We start from the raw sequence: 19938 nt of genomic DNA on the forward strand, positions 1-19938 counted from the left end.
TACTTTTTTTTTTTTTTTTTTTTTTTTTTTTTTTTTTAAGAATAAAGGCTATCATTTCTTTTTATTGTTAAGGCCTCCAACACAACTAAACTGAAGAGACACTAGCAGGGACTCATGCCTGTTCCTCACTTAGCTTGAAGTTTCCTATAGGTTTCTGGCAAAGGGTCTTTGTCAAGTTGAGGAAGTCTTCTATGCCTTCCTTACTGGAAATGTAATAAGATATCATAAATAAATGTTGAATTTAATTTTTAGCTTTTTAGAAACCCTTATCAAGATTACCATTTGGTTATTTTTCATTTAATCCTTTTAACATTAATAATAATATATAATGAGTTATATTAATCAGTTTCCTCATGGAAAACCAACTTAGCATTCCTGGATTACATCCTATTTTACCCAGAATATATTATTCTTCTAATAGGAATCAATCTGCAATTTATTTAGAACTTTTGTATCTGTTTTCAAAGTGAGTTTGGCTCACTGCTTCCTATTTTTGTGTGAGTGTGCCCGCTCTCCATTTCTGGTTTCTGTACCAGGGCTATGTTAGTTTTCTGGAATGAGTTGCTTTATCTTTTTCTACTCTCTGGAACAGCTTATATTAACATAAGAATTATCCATTCCTTGAAAGCTTACTAGAACCTGCCTATATAGCTATCTGGGTCGGTGATTTTTTTTTTAAGGTATAGGTCTTTTGTCTACTTTTACATTTTTTTCTAAGATAATCAGTCTAGTTGGACTTTTTTTTTTTTAACCTCATGCATATTTTATTAAGATTTTATCTTTGTGTGAATAAAATTGTGAAGTTTTTTTGTTTTTGTTTTTGTTTTTTTGTTTTGAGACAGGGTCTGTCATCCTGGCTGGAGTACAGTGGTGTGAACATGGCTCACTGCAGCCCTGACCTCCTGGACTCAAGGGATCCTCTCACTTCAGCCTCCCAAGTAGCTGGAACCACAGGCTTGTGCCACATGCCTGGCTAATTTGTTTTTTATTTTTTATGGAGACAAGGTCTTACTTCCTTGTCTGGGCTGGTCTTGAACTCCTAGGCTCAAGGATCTTCTTGCCTTAGCCTCCTAAAGTCCTGGGATTACAGGCATGAGCCAACCGTACCCAGGTCAAAAGATGTTATAATTTTTAAATCTTCATACAAGTATGGTACTTCTTTAAAAAGTATTTCTAGTGTTGTTTTTTGGCATCATCGCTCTTCTTTATTTCTTGTTGAAGCTTGCTGCAGGTTTATCTATTTTTTTGGACAAAAAAACAGCCTTTGATTTTGCTAATGTGGAATACTTTTGTTATTATTTTTTCTATTTCAGGATATGCTTTGTCTTTAATAATACCTTCATTTTACTTCCTTTGAGTTGGGTTTATTTCATAGTCCCTTGTCTAGCTTTTATGTTACCAATTTAGTTCACTTATTTTCAGTCTTCCCTATTTTCCACATATAAGTAGTGGCATTTTCCTCTGTGCTGGTTTTGTCTAAATCCCATTGGTTTTGATATGAACAACTGCTCACTGTCTTTCACTTCTAATTTGTTCATCCCTTCAACTTTGATTTCTTTTTTATCTAAAAAGTTAATTTAAATGGTGTTTAAAATTTCCCAAGTGGATTTGTTTTTGATTGGTTGTTTGCCTAACCTTTTGTTTTTAGCTTCCAAGTTTACTGCACTGTGGTCAGAGACTGTGGCTTCTATTGCTTTGACTTTTAAAATTCTATTGATACTTACTTTTGTGTTGTTGTACGTTGAATAATTTGTAAATGTTCACATCTGAAAAGAATGTGCATTCCCTTAGTTATGTTAGGATCTCTGTTAATTACTCCACATAAATTAGTTTCTTCAGTCCTTACAATGTGAGATAGGCACTACTATTAGTTCATTTTACAGACGAGGAAAGTAAGACTGGGGAGTTAAGGTAACTTCCTGTAGGTTGCCATAGCTGGTAAACAAGGGAGTAGTAATGAAAATCAGACATTCTGACTCATTCTGTCTTGGTATCTATATAAGTGATCACAACTCTAGTTGCATTATTCAAATACTCATTATTTTACTCCTACTTGTGTGATGATTTTTGAGGGGAAAGCAATAAATTTTCTTGCAATGACTGTGAATGTGTCAATTTCTTTTTGTGTTTCTAGGTGTTTCTATGTTTACAGCTGTGTTGTTGGTTACATAAAATTTCATTTATGTTACAAATTCTTAGTGGGCTAAATCTTTAACACTCTGAAATATATTTTCTTTTGCCCTGTTTAATGTTTGTGGGTTTTGGGCTTTAATTATACTTCATTTTCTGTTAATATTGCTATACTTTATTTCTTTGGGTTAACATTTGCCTCTTTTTTTTTTTTGAATACCTTACATTCTGGGTAACTTTGAAGGTGTATTTCTTACAAGTTATTTGGTGCTTGGATTTTTAAAATTCTAATCTGAGAGTGTCTTTCACTAGGGCATTTAATCCATTAATTATTATTTTGATTATTGAAATATTTAGGTTTGTTACTTCAATCTTATTATACATATATTCTTTTCTTCATAAATTCTTTCCTTTTGGATTGTTTTGAATTTAATTATGTTTTAAATTCTTCTTCTTTAGTGGTTTGGATGTCCTACGTTGTTTTTTGTTGCCCTTAAAATTTTACGTATTTAAACATTTATTTTACCAAAGCCTTGAGATAATTGGTACATAAACTTGTCCCCCCAAGACAAGAATCTTGACTTGCTTTCATTTCCATCTCTCTTGACTTCTAACTCTTACAATATGATCATCTGATATTTTCATTCCAGATTGCTATTTAAAAAAAGGAATAAGTTTAACTGGCTTTTTTGTTCTTCTGCAATACATTCTCAGAAAATCCAAGTTTCTAATCCCCTATTCTTTAATATTTATTCTACTATACGACTCATACTGAGGTTTCATTTGAATGATCAAAATCTTGAATTTACAAATCTCTAGTTTATTCTGTTTCATGGAAACACTGTCTTTTTGCATTGCTCTGAAGACATCAGTCTTGCTTATTCAGAAGCCTTCTGTTGGCCTCGTTACTGCACCCTCTGGTATTAGTTCTTTTGATTGCGGTTGCTGCCTCTCTGCCCTGGTGTTGATGCTCCTCCTCTGGTGGGTGATTCTTGGGGGTCTACTCATCATCTGTCTGTCCTATTGACTGAGCCTGCCTCTAGTGATTAGGGAGTGGGCAGCACTTTCAGGAGCAGTGTGCAATTCAGCACAATGGGAAGCACGTGAACTTTGGAGTCAGACAGACCTGGTTACAAACCCAGCTCTACTTTTTAGCAGCTGTGTCAGGTTGGGCAAATCTTTGAAGCTTGGTTCCTCAACTTGGGATGTTGACCTTACCTTATGAAGGTGCCATAAGGATTAAATTTGACAGCACATAAAAAAGGCTATTAAAGCCTCGGGACAGCAATAAATGGTATTCATTTTTTTGGGGGGGTCAGTTATTCAGGAGCAATTTCTTTACTCTTTAGCTTTGGATTATATTGACTGATTTGATGGCCCCAACTTAAGAAGCTCCTCCAGGTCATCCTTGGGGAAAACAATTCATTCCTCCATTTATGTCTAATTTTAAGCTCCTGTTATGGTCAGTGATGTATCAGGTGCATATTTTCTTCATAGGGATGTGAGCAGTCCCACTATAAATTAATTGAAGTTCCCACATCAACTGACTCATTGTGGGATACCCATCGTACATCATGGGTAGCCCTGTCTAGTGTACAAGCATGGGGAGGGAAGATTTTACAGTTTACTAAAATATAAGTCCTGGCACCAACTTGGAATATTCTAACAGATGTTGGTATTCATGCCATATTAAAATCAATATCCTAATGGTACCCTATGGCAAAGACATTGATGTATCTCCTTAGAAAATTATCATTCATCCCTACAATTTTACCTCCTGGAAATCAGGTCAGTTCTTTAGAATCACTGCCCCATAGCAAGAAAACAACAAGCCAGAGAGGCCAATATTTTCAATTGATTTTGCAGGAGGAGGAATGAATGGTATGATATTTATTTTATATCTCTTCTAGACTAATGCTAGAGTTCTTTGAAAAATCCAGTACTTTCACCTGGAATAAAAGTTCTAGCCCTTCACTCCCTGTTAGCTATCATTTCTGACTTTTTCCCTTCTTGCATATTAACAAGAGCCAAATCCCAAAGCCTTCTCCTCCAGTGTGAGAAAGCTGCTCACAGATACAGGTTTTTAGCTCCATCAAGTGAAGCTTGCAGTCTGAGATAAAGCTCCCATCTCTTCCCTTGAACCTTCAGAAATTGTGAGTAAAACTTAACTTTGGAAAGACCACTACCCTCTTCCCTTCATGAGCCATGAAGCTTGTGACAGATGTGTTATCTTGGTGCAATCTTAGACCTGTGCTCAGGGGCTATGCTATATGGCTCGCCTCTGCAGAAGAATGGCAATAAAGTGAAGTGGTTCAATTTTTCAGGTCAGTTCTGAAAAACTGAGAAGAAGATCTATCTTCACTTCAAAAAGAAATCTCTAAGGAGCAAGTGGCCACAGCCTGCCTCCCATAAGCTGTCTGGCTCACTCTATTTTATTCCTGGAAATCAGGTGAGTTTTTTAGAATGACTGTCCGATAGAAGGAACAAAGTAAGCTAGGAAGGTCAATAGCTACTGCTCATTGCAGCAGGCCAAGGGTGGTTTGCTGACAATGTCCATGACATGTAGTTAGACTCTAGTATCAAACAGGGAGCTTGGCCTTCTCCACGCCTAAGTCAGCAGATAGGAAGGTTCAGGTCTATAGCACACACACGATGTACCCAAGAGGAGTGATTAATTTACAAACTGACAGAGGAAATGACTGTGGTTTAGTACTCTCTGTCATTCTGCCAAAATATCTATCTGCTGTACATCTGCAGAAGGCATACAGAACACTTACTCTTGCCTATTTGTATAAGAGCTAGGCAAACAGAATGGAGAACTGGGTGTAGCTCCCAACACAGCAGATACTCATCGTACACTCACATGTGGTGACTGTTCCTCTATCTGGAATGTTCTCTTCTTCACCTGTTCTCTTGGTGAACTTGACATCCTCTAAGCCCTGACTTGAAGAGCTTCCTTTGTGAAGCACTGAACCTTTGTAGCATCCTTGGGTCTGGGCATGCCTCCATTATTGCATTTGCTATACGGTATTACAATGGCATTTTATGTATCTGTTTTCTGCAAGACAGTGAGTTCTGGGGCAGATGTTGGACTTATTCCTCTCCTTGGAGCCTGGCATGTAATAGGTGCTTGCTGAGCCAGTGTTTGTGAACAAATCAAGAATGATTTGTTACTGGTAATTTTGCTATTTTAGATAGACTAGAAAGGTCTGTCGTTCTTCCCCTCTATTATTTTCATGATCATTACAACCTGGCTTCCTGATGGACAGACACTAGGTCCACAGTGACCTGTTTCCTTTTTTTTCTGTGCTGTGGGAAGTCAGAGTAGGGTCCACACAACCCCAGTGGGTGGGAAGCAGTGAAAATTGATAGTCTTTCCTCAGGCCACCACCGTGGCTCTGTTTTTAAGGTAAACACAAGCACAGCAGAGGGGCTCAGAGACATTTGCTACAAGGAAAGAAGATCATGAGCCAAGGCTGGGAGTTTGGAGTGGTTACACTTCATTAGGCTCCCCATAAAAACCTCCCGTATATAAGCCAGACACTCTCCACTTACAGACAGCTGGACCTCAAGAAATGCTTTGGACAAACACAAAAGACTCTGGTGAAAGCTAGAGGCAAGTTGGTCCTGCCTAGGGACCCCAGAGGCAGCCCCAGAGACTTCTAAATGAATTCTGAACCAAGTCAGAAAACTGTGCCACACGTGGGTCCGTAGGTAGGGTGACAGCCCAGGGCCCACAGGGCCAGTAAGCCCATCCTCAGTATGCTCTATGGATGATGATCACAGGCAATACAGACACCAAGGGCACTGTTAGAGAGGGAGAAACAATTTGAGGGTCCCAAGGGTGTGGAGAGGAATGACAGATGAGCCTTCCCTCCATGCCTATAATCTGTTTCTGCTTCAGTTGGCTTAACATGTCCAGCTGGTGCCCAGCTGCTCAGTAGCCTTTGGAGGCTGGGGAATGGTGGTGGCTGAGAGTGGGGGTGGGGAAGGAATGCCACCAGGCCAAAGGGTCACCTCCTAGTGCAGTACAGAGAATGAGTGCTGGTTTCCCCTAATAGGACTGAATTTCACTTGCACCAAGCCACCCAAATCCCCAGAATGAAAGCCCTGCTCCATTCAAAGTCCCATAAGGCCAAAGTGGAAACCGTCATGAGCTCTGAATCACACCTGACCCAGTAAGCATTCTCAGGCCCTGCTGAGCAAGGGAGGGGTGGAGCCACAGGAGGCTCTTGCCGAGGGCTTTAAGGCAGAGGGTGTGCCAGCTGTGGGCCTCTGAAACAAGTATCTGGGGACTCTTGCCTCTTCACTACAGCACCTCATGCACTCACTTTTATGCTTCTACTCTTGTTGTCATTCTGGGCTCAGTGGTGATTGTTTATAAGAACACAGAGAGCTTTCCTACTTGCTTAGTGAGATGTGCCAGTGAATTTACTTTTCCATACCATGAAGATGCCCACAGCCTTTGATCACAGGCTGGGCTATCCAGATGGAGACTTGGCCATCCTAGGGCCAAGTCTGTTACAGACTTTATGAAAATTCTAAATATAGTTTTGAAAATCCAAAGGATTTGTTTCTCAGAGCCCAAAGAACAGAGTGCAGCCAGCTCACACCACTTGGGTATCTGAGGGTCCACTCTGCCAGACCGATAGCCAGGCAGTTGTCCAGGTCTTCAGGAAACCACTTCTAATGCCTTCCATGCAAGCCATCTATTTGTAAGTGTGAGCCAAAGTCCCTTCCAGTGGCTTTTCCTTGGCTTGATGATCAGTAAAGAGGAAAAGGGGTGTCCCTGGTTTTGGGGTACCTTCAGAATCTGAGTGACTTAAATGTCTTGTTTTGGTCAATATATGATTTTGCCCATAGGAAAAAAAAAGTCTCCTGCAACACTATAGATGTTCACGTGAACAACTCAGAAAGCATGCTCTAGGAAGAGAACACTCCTAGATGCTGGGGAAACAGTGGCATGGTCAGTATGGTTAATAATATTTAAGAGGGTAGCCAGGAGCCTGTGTGGTTTGTTCACCTCATGCTAAGTTCCAAACATAGTACATCATAGGTACAGAACACTGGCGGCTTTCTTCTGTTGGGTCAGCAGAGCCCACAGACAAGGGGATGCCATGGAACTGGAATGGAACATCATGAGGGTTGTTAACAACTGAGCTGGCATCTCGGGAGGAGTGACCTGTTCTACTTTCAACATTCACATGCATCTGGTTTTCAGTCCACATGACCCAGAGGGCAGCAATGCCAGAAACTATTGTCACCATCACACAATGTTTTCTGAACCTCCACCCTGTGGGCTGTGTCCTCTTCAACTGTCAGCACAGATGTTCACCTGCTATGGGCCTTGCTGCCCCGATTTTCAAGCTATCTATGGAGAAACTGTCCCTTTGGCTGAATGTCCTTCACGTGCCCCTATAGAGAGCAATGCTTTCATGATCCTCTCAACATGGACTGCAGGCACTTTCCCTGAGCAAAATGCACTCAGCAAAATGCATTCAGACACATGTAACTGCAGATGCTGCTGGGGGATCCCAGAGCCAGCGAAGTCCATCCCAGGAGCTCGTTCATAATTAATCCTTCTCCATCCCCAAAGAGGTCTTCTTACAGCATTAACCAAATGGTCTCAATGCAGAAATTCAGGTATCACAGGTCCCCTGGCCTCTCCAGATACGTCTCCAAAGGGTAGAATGAGTTAAATTTTCCGAACCGTCAAGGTGGATGTCAGGGTAGGGTGGAATACAAAATTTGAATGGGCTGGCTCAAAGCTGAAAGCAATAGTGAAAACAAATGGAGAACTCACCACCATTTCCTGGACGTGAAACATCTCTGCACCACCAGATGAGAGTCGATTAGGGAAAGAGATGGTGACAGATGACCCTGGAAGGGTGCTTGGGCCAGTGTTGTAGACCTGTGGGTGTGGAACACACACAGCAAGTCTCAGTGGAAAATAGCAGACCTCCATTTCCTGTCATGCAATATATATTCTAAGATTCTTTGAAATCACATACAGAAACTCTAAGGTTCGGATCTAGAAGGTCACAACTTGAAGTAAAGTGAACTACTGAATGACGGGAAATTTCAACAAAACAGAAACACTTCTAACAGGCATCTAAAAATCCCAGACTTTGAAATTACCATATTCCCTTTCAGCATTTTCTTGTCTTCGTCCTGCTAAAAATTTTCTTTTTACATGCATAGGAATTTACTCATAGACTATTATACTTGGTGAAAACTCAGACATCATAATCTAGTCCAGTGGTTCTCAAATTTCACCATAACATCAGAACCATCTGAGGGGCTTGTTAAAACACACATTGGTGGAGGGGTATGGAGTGGGGGTCATGCCGAGTTTCTGACTCAGTAGGTCTAGGGTGGGGCTGGCAGATTCGCATTTATAACATGGTCCCAGGAGATGCTGATGCTGCTGGTCCAGGAACCACCCCTTGAGACCCACTGATCTGGTCCAACCTCTCTCCTTTGCCAGTTTGAGGTTACTGAGGCCCTCAAGACCAAGTGGGTCATCCCAAAACCAAGTGGTCGAATATACAGAAAGGGCTGTTTTTACTACATGAGCCAGCTGATTTGGTTTCCAGGCAATCTGCAGCTCATCACTTGCACAACTGTACCCCTCTTCTGTCTCAGCATTTGGTTCTATAAAACGTTGCCTCTCTTGTCTTCCCTAGCATTTCTCCATTTTCTGTCTTCAGAAGTCAATCATCTCCTGAGAAATGAGGAAAAAGATGGAGGTCACAGAGACCAATAAGAGCAAGGAGGGAGAGAAAAAGCTGAACATGAAACTCAAGGAAGAAACAGAATATGCAGAGGAACAAAAAAGGTGAGTAGATCTCTAGAGACAGAAAGTAGATTAGCGGTTGCCTAGGGCTGGGGAGCAGGAAGAATAGGGAGTAGGACACGCAGCATGACAGGTGTCAAAGATGTCCATGTGCCCAAAGATGTCCATGTCCTCATCTGTGGAACCTGTGAATGTTATGTGGCCAGGGGGAATTAAGGTTGCTAATCAAGCGACCTTAAAATAAAGAGGTTATCTTGAATTATCCAGGTGAGCACATTGTACTCACAAGAGTCCTTATATAGGGAAGAGGCAGAAGTCAGATCAGAAAGAGAACATCCTAAGACTTGATCAGCCATTGCTGGCTTTGAAGATGGAAGGGGGCCATGAGCCAAAGAATGCAGGCAGCCCTTAGAGGCTGAAAAAGACAAGAAGTGGATTTTCCCCTGGTGCCTCTGGCAGGAACACAGGCCCCGATACTTTGGTTTTAGCCCAGTGAGGCACATTTTGGACTTCTGTTCTTCAGAACTGTAAGATAACAAAATCGTGTTGTTTTAAGCCACAAATGTTGTAGTAATTTGTTATAGCAGCAATAACAAATTAACACAAGAAGCTATGTCAATGGGTTAAGAATTTTTCTTTCCTTTTCTTTTTTTTCCAACAGTCCAGAGGTCTTTCATTTTTTAAACACCTATTATGCCATGAATTCATAGGGAATAGGTTCCAGCAGCTCAGGCTCCTCCCCATTGGTTCTCACATAGTGTGCTTCTCTGGGTGGTGCAGGCTGGTGCTTCAGTTGGACCCAGGTATCTTTCTCTTTGGCTTCCTTCTTTCTTTTTTTTTTTTTTTTTTTAGACAGAGTCTCGCTCTGTCGCCCAGGCTGGAGTGCAGTGGCCTGATCTCGGCTCACTGCAACTTCCGCCCCCTGGATTCGAGCAATTCTCCCTGCCTCAGCCTCCTGAGTAGCTGGGATTACAGGCAGCTGCCACCATGCCCGGCTAATTTTTGTATTTTAGTAGAGACGGGGTTTCACCATGTTGGCCAGGTTGGTCTCAAACTCCTGACCTCAGGTGATCCGCCTGCCTCGGCCTCCCAGTGTTGGGATTACAGGCATGAGCTACTGCGCCCGGCCAGCTTCCTTCTTTTTCTGATCATTTTCCTTCACATGTTTCAGGAAGCTATCTTGGCTCTTAAAGTGCTTAATGTGCTCAATACGTACATTAATTTTCTTGGCAAGAATCTTGCCCTTAACTTGTGTGTTTATAACAATGCCAACAGCATGCTGGGTAACACCGTAGACTCTTTCAGTTTAGCCATGGTAATACTTGCGGGGCCTTCCTTTCTGAACAGTACCCATTCCCTTGATGTCTATAATATCACCTTTCTTATAGATTCGCATATACGTGGCCAAAAACACAACTCCATGTTTTCTAAAAAGCCTAGAGAACATATATCAGGTGCCTCTCCTCTTTCCCTTTGTGTTTGACATTTTGGCGAATTACTGGAAGATGGTGGTTCTGGCCAAAAGGCCGAAATTTCTTCTGGGGGTGATCGAAATGTTCTAAAATTTTGCAACAACAAGGATGGAACTGGAGGTCATTATGCTAAGTAAAATAAGCCTTGGGAGGCTGAGGCAGGCATGTTTGAGACCAGCTGGGCAACATGGTGAAACCCCGTTTCTAAAACCCGACCCCTCTCCACAAAAAAAATTAGCTAGGCATGGTGGTGTGTAACTCTAGTCCCAGCTACTCAGGAGGCTGAGGTGGGAGGATTGCTTGAGCCCAGGAGGTTGAGGCTGCAATGAGCTGAGACTGCACCACTGCACTCCAGCAGCCTGAGTGACAGTGAGACACTGTCTCAAAAAACAAAACAAAAAAAAAAGGAAAGAAAGAAATAAGCCAGATATAGAAAGACAAACATCACATGTTCTTATTTGTGAAAATCAAACAAAATTGAACCAAAACAACTGAACTCAAAGCCAAAACAACTGAACTCATGGAGATAGAGAGTAGAGGGATGCTAACCAGAGGCTGGGAAGGATAATGAGGGGATGGCTGTGGCGGGGGGTGGTGGGGATGGTTAATGGATTAAAAAAATTAAAAGAATAAGACCTAGCAATTGATAGCACAATAGGGTGACTACAGTCAATAATAATTTAATAGTACATTTTAAAGTAACTAAAAGAGTATGATTGGATTGTCTGAAACACAAAGGATTTCTTGAGGGGATGGATACCCCCATTTTACACGATTATTATGCACTGCATGCCTGTATCAAAACATCTCATGTATCCCATAAATATATACACCTACCATGTACTCACAAAAATTAAAATGAAAAAAATTTTAAAATATGCTACAACTAGATGATGATGACAGTTTCACAATTGTGCAAACATATTCAAATAATTGAATCGTATGCTTTAAATGGGTGAACTTTAAGGTATGTAATCATATCTCAATAAAGATGTTATTTTTAAAAAGATGAGTAAAATATAAAATATATAAGTTTTATTTGTCAATTTAAAACTAAATGTTTAAAAAGGATAAGTAGGAGAGAGGAAGGAATGACATGCTGCTTGGTGGCCTGGGGACTAGAGAGAGAATCCAGGGAATCTGCAACTTTGAAGTTGAGGTCAGAAGGGCAGAACCAACAAAAAGCCAGAAATACCAGGTCTTCACACATGACAGGATGTATGAAGATCTAGCTCCAGCCAGCTCTTCCCTAGAAAACTGTGTCTTTGGTTTTCTGCAATAGTTGGTTCCACTTCAAAGAATAAATAAATAAAAACTGATAGAGCAGATGAGTGGGTTGCCAACTCCTGATTCAAAAAAGAACAATATTCACCAAAACAACCTGAAGACATAGAAAAGGAAGGAATATCTGACCATAGCTGAAATAATTAATTTGAAGTGAAACAAGAGTGCACAGAATTAAAAAGAAATATCCTGGCATGTCTGGGAAATCCCATTTCAAGCAAGAATGGGGTAAGCAATGAAGAAAAAGATGCTGATTTACACTATTTCACTCATCAGAGCCAGGAGGACAGGAGAGCTTGTATTACCATCTTTATTTTTAACAAATGTCTTTATACTGGATTCTCCGCAAATGTTCATGTGTAATACCTGCATTATTTTTGGCCACTATTTTTCAGGTGGGGAAATGCTTTAAATTTTGATGCCAAAAAAAGCCTCTCATTGTCGAGAAATTAATGTGTCTGTTTAAAAACTGTGATGAAATGTAAAAAGCAGCCCCAAGACTAGTATTTCTGCCTTTCTCCTGTGTACAATGGCAGTGGAGCCTTTAAACAATTATGTAGCTTGTTGAATAACCGATTTTTAAAAGCATAGAAAAATCTGTTCATATGGAAAGTCTTATGTTCTCCTTCAAGAACAATATTACTGGAATAAGGAAATATAGAAACATTTTCTCCATATTCCTGGCCTCCTCCCACAGTATTTTCACCTTCTGGTCATTATTACTGCCAAGCTGGTTAGTGAACTTCCTGCAGGACAACCACAATAACAACCATTATACCAATAAATAAGTAGTCAGACAATTCTCAAGGAAAAAGTGGGCTTTGCTAACACAGAAGGATCTCCTTCTAATCAATGGCACGCACTATCAATCTTTCAGACCCAACTCTCTCAACCCTAGATTGAATGCTGTGCACTTCCTGAGGCAATGGATCATGGAGAAGTTTATCTAAGGGACATGCCAATCACTCATTCCCCAGGGCTGGATTCTCTAGCCTGAGTCCTATTTCAGGTCAGATGTGAAGAAAATGATTTGCCTGAATACCAAACTTTAAACTCACTGTAAAAATTACCTTCAGAGAAACAACTGGAAGGATAAGCTGCATACCCTCAGATTTCTTTCTTTTTTTCCCCAGAGGGTGGTAAGAACATTCGGTATCTTCTGTGCAACCCCGTTCTTCTTTTCCTTCTTTCAACACTCACACCCTCTTCATTACATGGTCTGTGTTACTTGAACCCTTCTAAATAATTTTCTGAACTACATCTTTAATTGCAAGACACCCCAAAAACTATAAGAGTAGGAAAGAGTAAAAACAACTAAGATGAAATAAACCCATCTGGTCTTTATCTATTTCCTACCCAATTACGAAAAGCAAAAGAGAAAAACAAAATAACTCTGAGAAGCAATTCAGAAATGCAGAGGTGCTGTTCACAGCAATCACTCTACTGTCTCAAAAGCAAGCTCTAACCCCATCCTTCCCTTTCTCCCCTGTAAATCAAGAGCAGGGTGTGACAGCGGGGGCTTAGTTGGTCAGAAGGCACATCCTCTGTGAGCTGGGGACATGTGTTATGTATCATGGTTTCGCGGTCTGTTGCTGGGAGAATACTCTGGAGAGAGGAAGACCATTGTTTGTCAGAGCCCACAAATGTTTTACTGCCACATTCTCTAGACCCTCACCCTGTCATTATTTGTCATCCCCTAAGTCCGCCTAGGAGAGGCCACAAGGAAAGAAAATAATTATTACTCAGCCATAGCAGTGAATGCCAGAATGGGAAACCCTCTCTCCATGGGGAAGGATGCAAGAGGCAGAGAAGAGTTCTGGGAGGTAGAACCAGAGAGTGAGGAGATATGGACTGTGGTGTCCTATGGGTGAGTTGGGCCCATCTCCTTCACTTCATCCACATAGGGTCCGGCCAGCACCGCCAGGTCTTGGCCCCAGCCCGGCTTCTCCCAGCTCTGGGACCTTCAGGACATCCTTTCTTGCTTGGGCCTACATTTCATGATGTGAAAATTACATGAAATTCAAACTTCATTGTCTATAAGGAACTAAAGTTTTGTTTCTGTGTTATCTATGGCTGCCTTTGCACTACAGAAGTATGGTTGAATAGATGCTGCAGAGGCCGAATGGCCCACAAAGCCTAAATTACCCCATGGCTCTTTTCAGAAAAAGTTTGCTGACCCCCAACTAAGAGAAGAAACAGTGTCCTTCATGACGTCCACAGTCTACACCAAGTGGACTTGCTGGAAACAATGCCTGTGTGCCTGGCCGAGCCAGCCACGGCTCAGTGAGGGAGCAGTGTGCCTCCCGTGGGGGCTCACAGGGGCTCACACTCCTCTGCTCTTATAAAACTGCCCTTCCGAAAGGCTGTTCCCCTGCAGGAGGAGTGGGCTCCTGGATGAGCTGGCAAGAAAATCTCAGGAGGAAGGGACACAGCAAATCCTCTGAGGCAGCCCTGTCCAGAAGGTGGGGAATGATGGAGAACAGAAAGGGGTCCTTATGGGGTCATCTGGGCTCGGACATTGGCTGAGGCCTCCAGCACACAGAGGCCTTCTTGGGGAAAACTGGCGTTCATGATGTGGACCTGTCCTTCCAAATCCTGAAAAAGCAGAGGGGCCTGCACAGCAGAGTACCAGGCATGGAAAGGATTCATTCTGTGTGTGGTTACAGATCTCACACACGCACCACACCAGCCAACCACAGAAGGGTTTCTCCTGACAAGAGCTTAGCCCTCTGTAGGAGAGACATCCCATGTGCCCTTCCGTTAGCCCCCAGGGACAGAGGAGGTCTCCAGGAGTGGGTACCTGAAGGGTGATATTGATGGGCTGAAAGTGACACTCCAGGTCATCCAGCTGAATGAAGTTGGCTGTGTCCACGGACTCGCCATATACAAAGGAGGTTGGAGACATGATTCTGAAAGAGGAAAGCATGAAATCTGTCATCCCCACCCACAGTCAATCACCCACGGTCACTGCCATTATGAGAAGCAAACATTTGTCTCAATTTAATCCAGTGTCTTGCACCCAGTGCTTCCCTGCTGGGGCTGTTACTTCTCTCTCCCATGAATAGACATAGCCAGGCTGTGCTTTCTGACCAGGCATGAATAGTAGTGTCTTCTCATCTTAGGTTACGTCAATAAGCTGCATGGAGAAATATGCAGTAGGATTACCTTTCTGAAATGACAAGATTATCGTAGCTTTGACTTTTTAAAAACTGGATTATAAAAGTATACATTTTCTGTTTTGTCATTCAAAAAATGTTTTATGGGTTGAAGAAGATGATCATAAGCTTTTAAAAAATAAATATAAATGAGTTATGTATTTGGCATCCTAAACCCCACTCTATGACAAAGTCACTTAAAAAACTTAAATTTGTCAGACTGCCAAGATGACTAGAAGTTAGGCATTTGAAAGCTGAGTCCATTCATTGATAGCATTTTCCCTTGGATTTCGGAGGCTACATAAGAGATGAGAAGAATTCAAGCTCAGTTTGCAGCAATGCTTTCAATGTTGCTTATATGAACACACCCCTGAGAAGAAACAAAGCTCTGACTGACACTCCCAGACAAATATCGACTTCTAGATGCTGGAGACCACTCACTCACCTAAACACAACAATGGAAGATTTTTGAGACTAAGTCCGAATAGACAACAACTCATCCATTTTCAACGTTTAGTGCATTATTTTAGTAAGGTAGTGAGTTCCCAGCATTACCAAATGGCAAGAAGTGTTTTAGGTTCCTGGAGAGATCAGAGGTTGACTCATTTGTTTAACTGATGGCTTCATCAGGGGCTGTTAACACCTCCCAACAAGGTCCTCTAAGGACTGATTACATGATCAAGTGTCTGGGGGTGGTGGGAAGAATGTTTTCTCTTTGTCCCCAAGGATAGGGTTTGGTTCTGGGTATATTCTTGCTGTGCCTTTGATGAGACAAGTAAATAAATGATACAGTTAAAAATAGAGCTGTGAACAGAGGCAAAAATATGCTAATTTGCAAATATATTCCACCAGTACCTCATGTTTAAAAAACATGACCAAAAATGCCAAGAGCTCAGGAGCAGGAATGCTTGGAGACTCATTCCACTGGCTCCCAGCAGTGCGGGCTAGTGCAGGGATGGCTCTCCCTGCAAGGGATCAACATTTCTACTGCTAGTCAAGGCTGAGACCCAGAACCACTTGAAAACCGAAAAATTAGAAACTGTGAACTTCCAGAAAGTTCAGCTTGCATTTGGGTCAAGGGTTCAGTGGGTCCTCACCTGATCTAAACTAATTGTGTAAATCTTTTTTCTACTATCAAAGAGGTATGCGCTCTGTTTTCTGAAGCTGGAAAGAAACGGAGTTCTCATTTTCCAGGCTGGGGCTTTGGCTGAAAACTGACCCAGGTTGTTTCAGGTCTCCACAGACTGCAGCCCAGGGTCCTGCTTTCCAACAATGCCAGCAGCACTGAATAGCTGTGGACTTGACCCAGACAGACAGTGTGGCCGATGGGATGGTTTCCTGCCCATTCCAGACCGTTATAGACATCAGGAAGAGCCACCTCTGGCTCTGCAGAGGGAGTTAACAGAAACAAGCAAAGCCAGCACTGACTGTGGAGCTAATCAGAAAGTGGTCCTCCTGTGAGCCAGGACTGGAGACACATCTGGTGGTAACCTCTGGCCCAGCAACTTCCAGCTGAGATTTTAATCCCAGGAACCATGCTGCCTGTTACCACACGGCATTCTGGAGGGACTGGGGGCGGATGAGAATATATGCATATAAAGGTATATGGAATTGTTCAAAGAAATTATGGGGCTTAAACTTGTCATCAAACTTCTCAGGTTATCTACCAGGTGGGTGGGTAGGTGAGACAGAGGAGAAAACAAGGAGGGAGGAGTGTATGAGTTACTGCAGCTAAAGCTTCATCCTGCTTTTCAAGGCTGGGAGGAAGTGGAGGTGGCACAGCCCTTGGCTCCTGGCTGGCTACACATGCAAATATGAGAAGCACAGTGTTCCACTGGAGGGCACTCCTGTGTTGTGGCAACCCAGGACCAGGCTACTCACCCGGTGATGGACGTGTCCACCTCGTGCATCAGCGGCACCATCAGCACGAGGGTGTTGTCATGCAGGGATTCAGAGCGCTCCGTGTTGCCACTATGCAGAGAGAGGAGAATGAATGAACGCTGGCCAACACTAGCTGTCCAGCAGTGGGTTTTCTCTGTTCCACTTTAGAGTTGAATCTCTACATTCTCCAAGGGCAGACGGCATCTCATTGCCCTCAGTCTGTTTTTGGTCCCTGTACATATCTATCAAGGGCACTCTATTGTCTTGGTTGTGTTCCACACAAAGATGTGAGTATAAGTAGTTTATTTGAGAGGTGGTCCCAGGAAATGCCAGTAGGAGTGGAGAGTGGAGAAGGGAGAGAGCAAAGGAAAGGAGACAATAAAGGCATGCCATACAGGAGGGTCGTGCTGTCGGCAGCCAGGGCCCAGTCTCGCGGGGACTCTGTGAGGCAGAGTCAGTCTTCCTAGATGAGGGCATGGGAGCCAGGCCTTTATCCACTGACTCCTGAGAGCTGCTGCTGCTGCTGCTGCTGCTGGGGGTGGGGTGGAACGAACCCCCTGGCATCTGCCTGTCAGGCAAGTGAGTGGGCTCTGGCCAGAGAAAGCCTCGGCAGGGTGGCTGGTGCTGGGAGCCAGAATCTGCCCGGTTTGCGGACAGATTGGGAAGGGTGAGGGCTGAGGGGTTATGGGCAGGGCACCTGCTGTGTGTGCTACTTGTGTAAGTGCCTGTTCCACGAACAATGGACCAATGAAGTTAGGGCACTGCAGCCAGGAAGGGGTTGCTAGACTTCAGCAGCTACGTGTCACCTGAAAGGACCACCCATCATCCATGGACAGCCAAGCCCAGGAAAGAGGCCCTGACCAAACCTACCACTATAAACATCATGGAAGCTCTCGCTATAGACCTTGGCTATAGCAGGTCTATGGGGGTAGATCAGGCATCGATATTTTTGAAAGTTCCCCAGGTGATTCTAATATGCATCCACATAAGGCCTCCGGGTGAGAAAGCACAGAACGGGGACTCTTGTGAGGTCATTCTGGAAAGGTGAACATGAGAGAACTGATGCTGTTTAAGTGGCTACTGTGTGCCAGGCACTATGCCGGGCATTTCTCAGCATGGCCTCACTGAGACCTCAGAGCAACCCCAGAGGGAGATGGAGCACCCACCTTTGACAGGTAAGGAGCAAGTCAGATAAATCAGGTAACTGCCCAAGGTCCCCCTGCAAACCAGAGCTGAGATTCCAACCACCTCAGTCAGACTTCAAACCAGGGCTCTCTCAGCTGTGACTCCTGCTCCTGATGCCAGATTTGGGAGCGAGAAGGAGGAGGAGCAAAAGAAGAAGGGAGGAGAAGGAACAGGAGGAGGAGAGAGAAGACCTAGTTTCCCTTTATTACTTTATTAAATTTCTAATAGGAATTGTGATCATTATTCCTTGGGAAAATGCGTGGCTCTTGGGTACATGTTCTTGAACCTACATTCACCGTTGGTTCCCAAGTTCACCCTGCATGGGCGGAAGAAAAGAGTCCCCTAGACCTGCTGAGGCTGGGCTCAGCTCATCCTGACTGTTCCCCACCACGCCGTTCCCTGAACATCTGCTGAGTCCCTGTCTGCTCTGTGCCCTCTCTCTGCCCCCTCCAAGCCCTGCCCCACTGCCTTCCTCTCTCACCCAGCAAGTGCTGAATGGCAACAGCACTTAAATAGCTCTCACATCCCCTCTCCTTCTCCCTCCTATTGTTCTGAAACAATGGTACTGTGTGACGCTGACCCCACAGGGCCACAGTCTCTGCCCTGGCTCCTCATCTGTCTTCCTACATGGGGTGACATCAGTCCCTCAGGGGCATCCACAGTTTGCAAAAGCAGCAGGATCAGGTGCCCACACAGCCTGACTTCCTTGTCCTTCCTTTCCCAAGGGGTGACAAAAGCCTTGGGATCACTGCTGTGGGCAGGCCAAAGGCGACTCCCCTGTGGATGGGTTGACACCATCCTGGCCCACTCTCGCCCCCACCCCAGCATCCTGCCAGGTCTTGCCCTGCCATTTGTTTGGCCGGCTTAGGCCCAACTGTCTCATCTGTCATCGTGTGACTGCTCCAGAATGAGCTAAGTTGAAAAGTTGAGATAAAGACGCCAAACATCAAAAGGCTTCCCGTCATTCCAAAAGCTAATGAGCTGGGATACTTTCCAGTGGTCTGTAAAAGCCAGGCTGGTGGCTGCTGAGAGGAGAGGTTCGAGAAACTGCTCAGTCTCAACATTATGTCCCCCTAAATCTACATGTAGGCAAAGAGACCTTCAAAGGGTGGTGACGGAAGAAAGGAACAATTGAGATTTTAACTGTAGTTTTCAAGATAAGGAGCTTTAAAGATCTTTCCGTCATAGCAGGGAGTCAAGTGCTGTGTGTGGGTGCCCTCCGGGGCAGTCAGACCATATCTTCACCAATGCCTGAAAAGAAATGAGTGTCTGAAATATTCTGGTGTGTGCTTAAAAGATAATATGGTCATCTTAACATTTGTGATTTAAGAAACTAGAAATTTTTATATTATTGAAGCTACAGATCCTAGGGCTTCCTGAAGCTATGTAGCACTGTTAATGTACATAGGGGGTGTTCTTGAATTTAGTAGGTTACTGTCATTTTCTCATGTGCCCAGCATTTAGCACTGCAACTGGTAAATAGAAGGTGCACAACAAATATTTACTGAGTGAAAATGCGCCCAGCACAGAGTAAGGGATTATAAATAGTGGTTCTTAGCCTTGGCTGCTCATCAGAATCATTTGGTGAGCCCTTCTGAAAACTCCATTGCCCAGGTCTCACCCCAGGCAGAGGCAGGGTCAGAGTCTCTGGGGGTAGATCAGGCATTGATATTTTTGAAAGCTCCCCAGGCGATTCTAATATGCATCCAAAACCAGAGCACTGCTGCTGTGTGGACATGGTATTCTAACAAACGAACCTTTCACAATTGCAATACTGGTTCCCTGCCCTCTCTGACTGTTATGATTAGCCCTGAATCAGGTGGAGGCAGGAAGTGTCTTCTTTTTTGACAAGGGAAATCTCTTCCATGTCACATTCCTTTCCAGGCATACAGGCTGCCTCAGGTGTGGAAGGACCAAGAGAGCACATTGATGGGTCTGCCCAACAATGGCGAGTGTTCTGTGGATCCAAGAAATGGCAAGAGAATAAGAATTTTCAGATTTGAATGGGCATCTGCCGCCCCTTATCAAATTCATC

General features: G+C 43.5%; 1 protein-coding gene across 2 annotated transcripts in view; it reads right to left on the minus strand.

Annotated features, from left to right (window-relative positions):
- The window catches only part of ITGA9 (integrin subunit alpha 9), a 387176-nt gene that overhangs the window by 64866 nt on the left and 302372 nt on the right, over positions 1 to 19938 (minus strand). Inside the window, exons 21-23 of one of the 2 annotated variants that reach the window (XM_054481130.2) lie at positions 16719 to 16808; positions 14483 to 14591; positions 7937 to 8041 (exon numbers count right to left, since the gene is read on the minus strand). In XM_054481130.2, the coding sequence (XP_054337105.1) occupies positions 7937 to 8041; positions 14483 to 14591; positions 16719 to 16808 (304 nt within the window). Of the gene's footprint in view, positions 1 to 7933; positions 8042 to 14482; positions 14592 to 16718; positions 16809 to 19938 lie in introns of both variants that reach the window. The other variant, XM_054481129.2, reaches the window with a different exon arrangement.

The sequence above is a fragment of the Pongo pygmaeus genome, chromosome 2 (assembly GCF_028885625.2).
Source record: "Pongo pygmaeus isolate AG05252 chromosome 2, NHGRI_mPonPyg2-v2.0_pri, whole genome shotgun sequence".
Lineage (NCBI taxonomy): Eukaryota > Metazoa > Chordata > Mammalia > Primates > Hominidae > Pongo > Pongo pygmaeus.